General features: G+C 43.4%; 1 protein-coding gene across 1 annotated transcript in view; it reads left to right on the top strand.

The window, feature by feature from the left end:
* The first annotated feature begins 2673 nt into the window (after nucleotides 1-2673).
* Alg3 (Alg3, alpha-1,3- mannosyltransferase) overlaps nucleotides 2674-11124 on the top strand; it is a 416824-nt gene continuing 408373 nt past the window's right edge. Inside the window, exon 1 of the mRNA XM_068364818.1 lies at nucleotides 2674-2781. Within this exon, the coding sequence (XP_068220919.1) occupies nucleotides 2697-2781 (85 nt within the window). The 5' untranslated portion in view covers nucleotides 2674-2696. The remainder of the gene's footprint in view (nucleotides 2782-11124) is intronic.

The following is an 11124-nucleotide window of genomic DNA, read 5'->3' as shown; positions in this document are numbered from 1 at the left end:
ACCTCAAGGTTTCGGTTGTTACAACGCGGGCGGCATGAGACCTGCACATAGTGTGACCACAAAAGTTCCTACTTTTGTGGTTACAGTAGATCACCTCACACCGCTTTCTGCTCCTCCTGTAAAGAAAGGAACTTGAAATGAGTATGCAGTTATTTATCACACTTGATAAATTAATGAAATGTCATGCATTAATTTTTTGGTATCTTAACCATTATAGCTTAGGATAGTAAGCTAGAAAAGAAATAGGAAAGACACATACTTGTGCCTCCTGTCCAGTCAATTGCTGTGACCTCCCTCAATATCAATATTAGAATTTCCTTATTAAAGGAAAATCAGAGGAGAAGGGTTCAAACGTCTAAAGTTAGAATTAGTGTATACTAGCACTGACCCTTTCATAGAAGTATTAATACTGTGGGGTAAAATATGATCTGATGACTTTTCATCAGTGTATTGAAGGAATACTTCACTTCAATATAAGATTGGTCTCAACAATAGACTGTGAAAGGATACGCTGGGTATGTTGGAAAATATAAACTACTGTATAATATATACTATAGTTTTCTGCCTGCAGTATGTACTATAATGCAGAAATACTGGCTTCTGTATAAGCATATACTGTAGTTCATCCGGCATGTTGCCGGCTAGGGTAGTACCTGGTGGCACCGGTCCATGCTGGCTAGATTAGTACCTGACGGCACTAGCCAAGAGAGAGAGAAAGCATGGAGAGAAGGGCTACCTTATTAATATAGTTTAGTACAATAATAAGGGTGTAGGTACTACTATCCCTACTGCCTTCCTCCAGAATGAGGGTACAAATGGAAGGGGGAAATGAATCATTCTAGCTTCCACCCAGCCACAAGATCTGTTGCCGGCCACTGCCAGTTCCAGGGATGTGGAAGGCAGTCCAAGGGAGGACTGAAGAACACTCAAAGACTTAGGGTCTCCCACCGGCAACCGTCATGGCCGGCACAACCTTTCCCGGAGCCTTGCGTCTGTAGGGGCAAGGTCAGAGTGGCTATCAAGCCACCTATGTAGGAGCACGGCCGGCACCTCAGTCTACCCGGCAAGCGGGGAGGACAGAGAGGGGCAAGGAAAGGGTCTTGTGTGTTGTGTCGGGAGAAGGCGGCAGGATTGCCGGCCATTTCCAGTCACAATCAGAAACGTCGTTTCAATATCGGTGCCGTCCTGGGCAGCAGAAGAATATCAATTCTTCAGCCCAGGACCTTGCTGAAACAAGACTTCTAGACCGCAAGGGAGAAGGTGGCGGCATCGTACTACCACTTCGGATGCGGGCTAGGGAAGCTAGGCTTCTTATGTCTGCAGCTGAGTTATCGGCATAAAGACTGAATACTCTGAGTTACTGTCGTAAAAGCAAGCCGGGATACTCGCCGGCAAGGGGGAAGACAAAAAAACACTAGTCTAGTCAAGCCGGAGTGTACTACTCTATGGCAAGACCAAGATAGGGTTATCGCCTAATGGCAGCACTCAGAGGGAAGGAAGAGTTTACCCTTAAATCTCTGAAGGAGACGAGTATCGAATTATATAATTAATTCTAGGAGATATACTATCTCCTGTTCAATTGATAAAAGGATACGCGGGGGTAAACGGGGATAATGTATGAAAGTATACTTAAGCGCGTAGGCTAGGTTAGCCTAGCGCAGGGCGAGATCTCGGCTACGCTATATCACCGAGACTCTAACGTATACAATTGATACATTTAAGGAAGAGGAAAAATACGTGCGTGATCTTATCTTCACTAGTTTAATTTTACCTAAATAGCTATAATTCATTAAAGCTAAATACCGGGAATGTTGTTCTGCTGACTAAATAAAGCATGCATGACAAACGACAGCGTCTAAAATGGTGCTTCTGGTTACCGGCTATGCTCCGATAAACACATTAAAATTATGCTAATTTCACTGTGAGAAGGGAGCTAAAAATTATACACAGGAAAGATTAAATACTCAACTTTCCAGAGGTAGAAGATGCTGGAGAATGCATGATAAATTCCTCGAAATAGCGGTCTAGAACACTAAAGCAAGCAGAGAAATACACCGTGTGAAAGCGCTACTGAATAAGGAATGTGCAGCTATTTTGGGCCCTTTAATAGTAGGGGAAAAAGGGTAACCTTGATAACGGCTCCCCTTCAATTTTGCCGCTCTTCCCCCTCAGAGCAAAAACTCTATTCGTGGTGAAGATTGCCATGTGTCGTACCAAGATGTACATCCCCTGATTTTATGCGATATCCTTAAGAAAAATTTTAAGGATACTCGCGCCAGGAGTTAGAATACTGGAGACCTATGGTCAATTCTCTGGGAGTATCACTGTAGCCAAATATCCCTTTGAAATCTGCCAACGGGAAGCTTCCATCAGGACGACATTGCTTGAGCCCAAAAATGGTATATATGTAGTTACATCTCACTAAAAAGTCTTTCAGCTGTCTCCAAAATATATCTCCACTGTAAAGAGCTCAAGGTTTTTATAATTATGAAACATAGAAATATTTCCAAATTTGTCATATTTCTTTTAGGAAAAAATATTTTAGTGTAATTGCATTTCAGAATGTGAGCTTGCTACCTGAACAAATTAAACATGTAACCTAGTATATTACTTTATAGTCATTAATTCTTAATGAAATAGAGAATGTACAGTATCTCATTTTCCATACAGACACAGAAATTGATTGGATAGCATACATGCAAGAAGTAGAAGGAGTTGTAAATGGCACCTTGGATTACACCAAGTTAAAGGGCGATACAGGACCTTTAGTCTATCCTGCTGGTAAGTTGACTATTTTGAGATGCTTGTAGTTCTTAATTTATGTTTTATTTATTTATATATTCTTTGATGGTCAATATGTTTTATAGACTTGTTAGCATTTCTATTTTTCAAGAAGAGCAAGAAACTAGTTCTATCTATATTATATTGGTTCTTTGATTTAATTAGCTGTGTATCATAGATGATTAGAAGAAATTCAAATAAAATGTTAATGACAATATTCAAAATTTTGCAAGATACTAAATGCTCAAAACACATCACATATGATATGGCAATAACTAATGTAAATAGATATTTTTTTAAGATAATGTTGATAAGGCAATGTACTTGGTAATACCAAATGGGTATCAAAGCACAGTAATGTACTCTCGATCAACCTCTAAGAAAGTTTTATAAAGAAAACATTGTCTTAGTTAATAGTTAAACATTTTCTAACTGTCAAACATTTGATAAAGGAATTTAGATGAAGGAAAGACTTATTTTTTTTGGAGAGACTTTGTTGTCTCCAAGGATTTTCTGGTTCAAGGCTAGAACAGGGAATCCAATACGTCTTGATCACTGAAGAAGTATTGCTCTTCTGCTCTAGGGCCAGTGTATCAATGTGCAGAGCAGGGACTCAGTTAGTATAGGTGATATAGGTGATACCTGCAAGTTCAGGTGTATTTGAACTTGCTCCAATAGCTCCGAAGATGCAAGTCATCTGCCACACATGACATCATGCGCGGCTTTCGAGAAAATAACCATAGTTCCAGTTATTACTAACGCTTTTATGTCACCAACAGGCCCTAAGCCACCATTCGTTCTCAAGTCATACAAAATACGTTTCACCTGTTTGCATGAGGCTAGAGAGGGGCGAGTGATTTTGGAGACCACACAGCATCTACCCAAAAAATTTTTTCCTTCGTTAAAACTCTTTTTGGGGGTTCAAGTGCTATATGGTCTCCAAGGACTAAATACTAGAGTATTAATCAGTAGACTCGTGTCCATTCAGGACCAAAATCTACTACCAAGCACAACCCATGCCTATCTTCCGGGAGAAAGACGAAAAACTAAAAAATCTGACTCTTGCCTCGCTGAGATGACTGAAGACTGCTGGCTTATTGACCTCCCACTACTCCATTTCACCTGAAGGACCCCTCTGACTAGGTCCCTCCTGTGACAGGCCAAGAGTAGGGTGTGACTCAAAGGCGAGATGAAAGCAACTGAGTACTTTATTATAGACACATCGAGTATACATACACACTAGATCCCGGCAAGGTCACAAAATACAACATGCTATTTCTTGTTCAACCGGCAGCTGGGTCTGTTAACAGTTAACAATGAGAAATAAGCAGACAGGTTGATGCAAGTTGCTGTCAGTGCGAGGGGAGAGCGAAGATACAAAGGATAATATATACAAAAAAGAGAAATTTTGTTACTGTGTACGATCGTGTGACACTAGGGTGGTATATGGCTCCCCCCTAAAAATGACATACTGTACATGTTAAATATGGCGCCCTAATCTAGAAAGGCGAACTGTAGGCTGGTCATCTGGCAGGAGATAAGTAGGTTTTAGACGATCAATGGAGACTCAGTCTTCTTTGCCACGAATGTTTAGTAGGAATGCTTTTGGGTTGCGTCGGATCACAAAGAAAGGGCCCATGTATGGGGGCTTTGGCTTGCTAGTGTCATTGGGTAGGAAGATATGCGTTGCAGAGTGCAAGTCTGTCGGTATGTGATGCTTCGCTGGGGGTTTTTAAATCTGGCGGCATGGAGTAAATTTTCCCACGACATGACGTATACGCTGGAGATCGTCGTCGGAGGTTGCAGAAGGTAAATATTCGGCAGGGACGATGGGTCGCCATATACCATTTCAGCTGCCGAGATGTCCAGGGCATCTTTAGGGGTGGTCCTTAGTCCCAGGAGGACCCAGGGAAGCTGAGTAAACCAGTTGGAGTCCTTGCAGCGTGATATCAAAGCTGCTCTGAGGGTGCGACAAAAACGTTCAACCATTCCATTGGCAGCGGGGTTGTAGGCAGTTTTCTGATGTAGGGTGATGCCCATGAGATTTGCTAATGATGTCCACAATTGAGAGGTGAAAGTGGTACCCCTGTCAAAAGTAATATGCTCAGGGATACCAAATCTTGCTGTCCATCCTGAGAGTAAGGCAGATGCACATGAGGCGAAGGTTGCAGTTTCCTTGAGAATGGCTTCAGGCCAACGAGTGGAGCAGTTGATGACGGTAAACAGGTAATGATGTCCTTGTGATGTGGGTAGGGGCCCTACAACGTCGACGTGAATATGGGTGAAACGACGCTGAGGTTGAGGAAAGGTGCCCACTCCTGAATCTATGTGTCGATGTACTTTGGAAGTTTGGCAAGAAGTACAGTCGTGGACCCAATCCTTAGCATCCTTAGTAATGCCGTGTTAAATGAACTTCGTCTTCAGCAGCTGTGCAGTAGAATGGCGGGAGGGATGTGAAAGGCCATGAATTAAATCAAACACCTGTCGGCGCATGGGAGCAGGAATCCATGGTCGCGGTCTACAGTACTGACGTCACAGAGGAGGGTGGTATTGGAGTCGTCGAGGGGGACGTTATCCCAACGGAGGAATGTGCAGGATGTCCTACATGCTTGAGACTCTGGATCCTGTTGTTGGGCTTCAGCCAAAGCGTAATCCAATCCCAGTTGAACGGCGGCCAACGTGTTTCTTGACAGGGCATCGGCAACAGGATTCATTTTCCCAGGGACATGTTGAAGGATGCAATTGTATTCAGCCACGGCGGAGAGATGTTGGCGTTGACGGACGGACCAGGCGTCAGACTGTCGAGTGAAGGTATGCATCAGAGGCATGTGGTCTATGCAAATGACGAAGGGCGTACCTTCTAAGAAATGGCGAAAGTGACGGACAGCCAAGTGCACCGTCAGCAATTCATGATCGAAGGTAAAATAACCCGATTCTGCCCTGGACAGTTTTTTGCTGAAAAAGGCCAATGGGTGGGGCAAGCCGTTGACCACCTGTTTGAGTACTGCACCAATAGCGACGTTGCTGGCATCAGTGGAGAGAAGGAGAGGGGCATGTGGGATGGGAAAAATGAGAGCAGCAGCTGTTGGTAGGGCATTCTTTGTGTTGCAGAAGGCCGCTTCTTAAAGGGGGCCCCACTTCAGGTCTTTTGGCTTACCCTTGAGCAAGAGTGGCGATAATGGCTGGCAGAAAAGAGTGATAATGTTGATCATGCCCAAGAATTCCTGCAGTGCTTTGACGGTCGAGGGCGTGGGAAGTTCTGAACGGCTGCTACCTTCTCAGGGAGGGGATGGACTCCTTCAGGAGTGATGCGGTGCCCTAAGAACGACACTTCGTTGGCGCCAAAGGTACACTTTTCGTACCGGACTACAAGGCCGTTTTGTTGTAGGCGGTCAAGCACAATGCGCAGGTGACGGAGGTGTTCCTCTTTTGACGAAGAGAACACAAGTATGTCGTCCATGTAACATACACAGAAGGGGAGATCCCCTAAGAGACCATCCATGAGACGTTGAAAAGTGGCCCCAGCATTACGAAGGTCAAAACAGGAGTAATTGAAGGTGTATGTACCGAAGGGAGGGGTGATGGCGGTCTTGGAGATGTCTTCTGGGTTCATAAGCACCTGATAATACTCCTCAGGAGGTCGAGCGTGGAGAAAACCTTCGCTTTGTGCAGGTAGGAGGTCACGTCGGCGAATGTTTGGGAGGGGGTAGTGATCCGGTTCTGTTTGAATATTCAGGAGCCTCTAATCCCCACACAGACGGAGGGAGCCATCTTTCTTCAGGACTATGTGTAAGGGTGACGACCATGTGCTGGAGGCCTTTTGGCAAAGGCCCATCTCTTCCAATTTGGCGAACGTCTGTTTGGCGGCTGCCAATTGATCCAGTGCCAGACGTCTGAATTTGGTGAAGACTGGGGGTCCCGTCGCTTTGATATGGTGATAAATACCATGTTTGGTAGGAGCCATGGGCGTTTGGTGAAGTTCTGGACGGAAAACTTCTGGGTATGACGTGAGGAGGTGCGCATAGGCATCCGTGGGTGCGCTGATGTGGAGAGCAAGGTTGGAGGGTGCGGGTTGAAGAGATGTCAACAAGTACAAGTCTGCGTTGACCAACTGTCGGTGGGCGACATCGACCAAAGGGTGGAAATGAGAGAGGAAATCCGCCCTGAGGATTGGCAATGTGACGTCAGCAACGAGAAACTTCCAATTAAATTTACCATTTCCAAACGATAATGTGAGCTTCTCGTAACCGTAGGTAGGTATCGCAGATCCATTGGCAGCTACCAGGTGGACGTCGGCAGTCTTGGACAGACTACGTAGTGTCCTGAAGAGTTCCCTTGGCAAAAGAGAATGACAAGCACCCATGTCTACCAAAAATCGCACGCCCGTTCCTGCATCATGTAAAAAGAAAAGATTAAAAACACGGGAGGCCACTGCCACGAGCGATGGCCTACTTAAACATTTTTTGGCCACTGACAATCCTTGGCACATTTCTTCGTGGCAGCCCCGAATCTGGAGTGGTAGTGGCAAAACTGTGGCCGATGGGCGGCATTAAGTGGCTGTAGAAGTTGTTGGTTGGGGCACGAGCGAGTTGTATGTAATGGGTGGCTTTGTTGCCGCTCCGGCACGTCATGGGGTAGGTATGTATGTCCTACGGCATTCACGTCAGCTTCGGTTGACGTTGAATAGGTGTACTCTTCGTCAGGAGTGGAGGCGTTGATGGAGGTCTTGAAGGTCTCTAAGTGGCTGTCCATAAGGGCATCGGCTTTGGTCATCAAATCCTTTATGGGTAAACTATCAACATCGGGAATGGCAGCGCGTACAGGTTCGGGTAAACGGCGTACCCAAAGGGCACGAAGTAGGTTCACCTCACGAGGAGAACCGTCTGCGGCAGGTTGCAGGCAAGCGATACTGGTCATTTCCCTGGGGGCAAGCGAATCCTTTTGGTCCCCCAACGATTGTTGAGAGAGCTGAAAAAGCTTTGCTATACGCACGGCTGGTGACGGTGTGTACTGCTGCAGAAGGTATGTTTTGAGGGCGTTATACGCTATTGGGATGTCTCCTTGTTCACAAAGCCAGTCGGAGATATTCAGGAAGGTGTCCTCAGGTATTGCCGCGAGAACATAATCTGCTTTGGTGGCTGAGCGAGTCACGCCCTTGATGCGGAACTGGACTTCTGCGCGCTGAAACCAAGCAAATGCCTCTCCGCTGGCAAACAATGAAAGTTTGAATGGGGTGGCGCCAACTTCCGTGGAGTCCGCCATAGTAATAATGAGTGGGGGCGGGAAGGCGGGAGGAGTGAGTCGACTTCCGGGGTCACTAATGTGACGGGCCAAGAGTAGGCTGTGACTCAGAGGGGAGATGAAAGCAACTGACGACTTTATTATAGACACATCAAATATATATACACACTAGGTCTCGGCAAGAAGGTCACAAAATACAACATGCTATTTCTTGTCCAACCGGCAATCGGGTTTGTTAACAGTTAACAATGAGAAATAGGCCGACAGGTTGATGCAAGTTGCTGTCAGTGCGAGGGGAGAGCGAAGATACAAAGGATAGTATATACAAGAAAGAGAAATATTGTTACTATGTACGATCGGGTGACATACGGGTGGTACACTCCCATGCTGCTCATGCATGGGTCACGAATGTGCCAAGTACCAAGCATGAATGGTGTACTGCTTGTATTTATATCAGGTAGTATTTAATAAACACCCTATACCCAGACCAACCTGTAAAAATCTGGTGGATGTCCTGATATTGCCAGTTTTACTCTAAATTTCTCTCATCCTATTTCTATTACTTATAATTCCTTCATTCACATTCATATTCATGAGCTGTCTTCAACTTCGCTATCAAAACTCTGTTAGCCATTTCACTGTCCAGATTTTTTTATAGCGACCTCATATCCGGAATTGGAATTTTTTCAAAATCAACTGTGGGAGCTATGGTGGTCTAACCAACTACCCAATAATGTTTGGACACCTAGGAGTGTCAGTATTTCCATACTGGGTTGCAGGACTATTCTCGAACAAAATTTTGCCCTTCGGATTCCATGGATTCGCCGGTTTCATAGAGATAGCACTCTCGGCATTCTGTCCGGTTTGCCTGCCACTATGATTAAAGTGGGGATGATTGTATTCTTGTAATGCTCCCAGTCCTATCAAGGGGGTTTGGCATACACTTGAGCCACTCTAACCATAGTGGTACCATCCCTTTGTAGTATGGTAGGGTGTTGACAATAAGGAAGCACACTTATAGTGAGGGAATGCCTTGATGAAGTCATTGAGCTTCAGCACGCCATATAATTTCCCGTGCTGAAGCTTGGTGACGGGCAAGAGGGTTCTCGAACTTGTGGAAATTGCTTCTCCAGTTCGAATTCAATTTCTCTCTTCTCTCTCATCTGTTTCTCCCTTTCAATATTACTTTGACCTTCTCCTAATTTCCCTCTTAATAAGAGAATGCCTTGATGGAGCTAATGCACGGCATATCATTCCCGTGCTGAAGCTTGGTAACTGGCAATAGGGCTCTCGAACTTGGGGGAAATTGCTACCCCAGTTCAAATCTAAATTTCTCTCTCTCTCTCTCATCTTTTTCTTACTCTGAATATTACTTCGACCATCTCCTAACCTTATAAACTTTCTTTCGTGTTGCTGTCCCAACCCTGAGTAAAATTTCCCTTATTATATGTGTGCAAGTATATGTATGTATTTTTTTATGGCGTGGATGTTTCTACATCCATTATTGCCGTTGACGTGGATGTTTCTACATCTTTTTTTGCTTCCTACTTCAATGAATGGGAAGAGATGTAACGGTTGGGAGGTGTTTTGCATTCAAAGCTATATGTGAGAGTATTGGATGATCTTAGCCATCCCGCGGATGGTTTGGACCTATTTGGCGGAAATATTCTGAAGTGTTGGGTCTTCGTAATCCTGGGGTTGTGGTAGGACTCTCGGGTTTTGGACGGAAGCCCATCATTACAGATATGGGGAGGATGATTCACAGTTTCTTGGTCTTAGTCCTAACAGGTGGGTTTAGCTTACACCTGTGCTTCTATATCTGTTTAGATGCTATCCTTCGTGTAGGGTATGGAGTGAACCATCTGGGAAGTATACTCTTATTATGCCAATAGTGGAGGATGCAAATTTCCTTTCTGACTTCCCTCTTAATGAGAGAATGCCTTGATGTTGTCATATGGTTTCTTTATATAGTTGAAGAATTGACGGGCAAGAGGGCTCTCGAACTTGGGAAAATTGCTCCCCAAGTTTGAATCTAAATTTCTCTCCCTTTCCTCTATTTCGTATGCCCAATATTACTTCGACCTTTTCCTAGTTTTATCACCTTTCTTTTGTCTTGTTGTCTTAACTCTATGAGTATTATATATATATATATATATATATGTGTGTTGTGCGTGTATAGATATATATATATATATATATACATATATATATATATATATATATAAATGTATAAATATATATGTATATATATATATATATATAAGTGTATATATATATATAGATATATACAGTGAACCCTCGTTTATCGCGGTAGATAGGTTCCAGACCCGGCCGCGATAGGTGAAAATCCGCAAAGTATTGACACCATATTTACCTATTTATTTAACATGTATACAGTATTCAGACTTTAAAACCTTCCCTTGTACGTACAGTAGTACTGTTAACAAACTACCCTTTAATGTACAGAACACTTAATGCATGTACTACAGTACCCTAAATTAGAACAGGCGCAAATATTAAAGGCGATTTTATATCATGCGTTTCCTAAACACGCTAAAAAGCACGATAAAAAATGGCAACCAATGTTTTGTTTACAGTACGTTTATCTCTGATCATAATGAAGAAACAAACTCATTTAGTGTACACATATATGTATAGGTTAGTTTTTTGCATCGATTATATTGATTATACAGTACAGTATGTTGATTTTGTTATTACCAATATTTTACTTAATTTTTCTTAGGACTTCCAAATGAAATGTTTTTCTTTATGACGCCGCCTGAAACGACGGCGTCATAAAGTACGCTCAGTAAACAACCACGCTCAGAACAAAGAAGGAATTAAACGCGCATGATGAAAGTGATAAATAATGATATTTACAGTAAAAGCATTTACAAAATATGTTATTACAAATATTATTTACCGTATCTATATAAAATCATACAGTACATACTGTACGTAGCAAAGCAGGAAAACAATTTACGAGAGAGAGAGAGAGAGAGAGAGAGAGAGAGAGAGAGAGAGAATGTTTTACGTATGTAAATGTAAATTTTAAACAAAGAAAATATGATAGGTTAAAAACATGTATACTCTTCAGACTTT

This window comes from Palaemon carinicauda, chromosome 42 (assembly GCF_036898095.1).
Source record: "Palaemon carinicauda isolate YSFRI2023 chromosome 42, ASM3689809v2, whole genome shotgun sequence".
NCBI lineage: Eukaryota > Metazoa > Arthropoda > Malacostraca > Decapoda > Palaemonidae > Palaemon > Palaemon carinicauda.
Note: the sequence above shows the minus strand (reverse complement) of the source record. Positions and strands in the feature narration are given on the sequence as shown.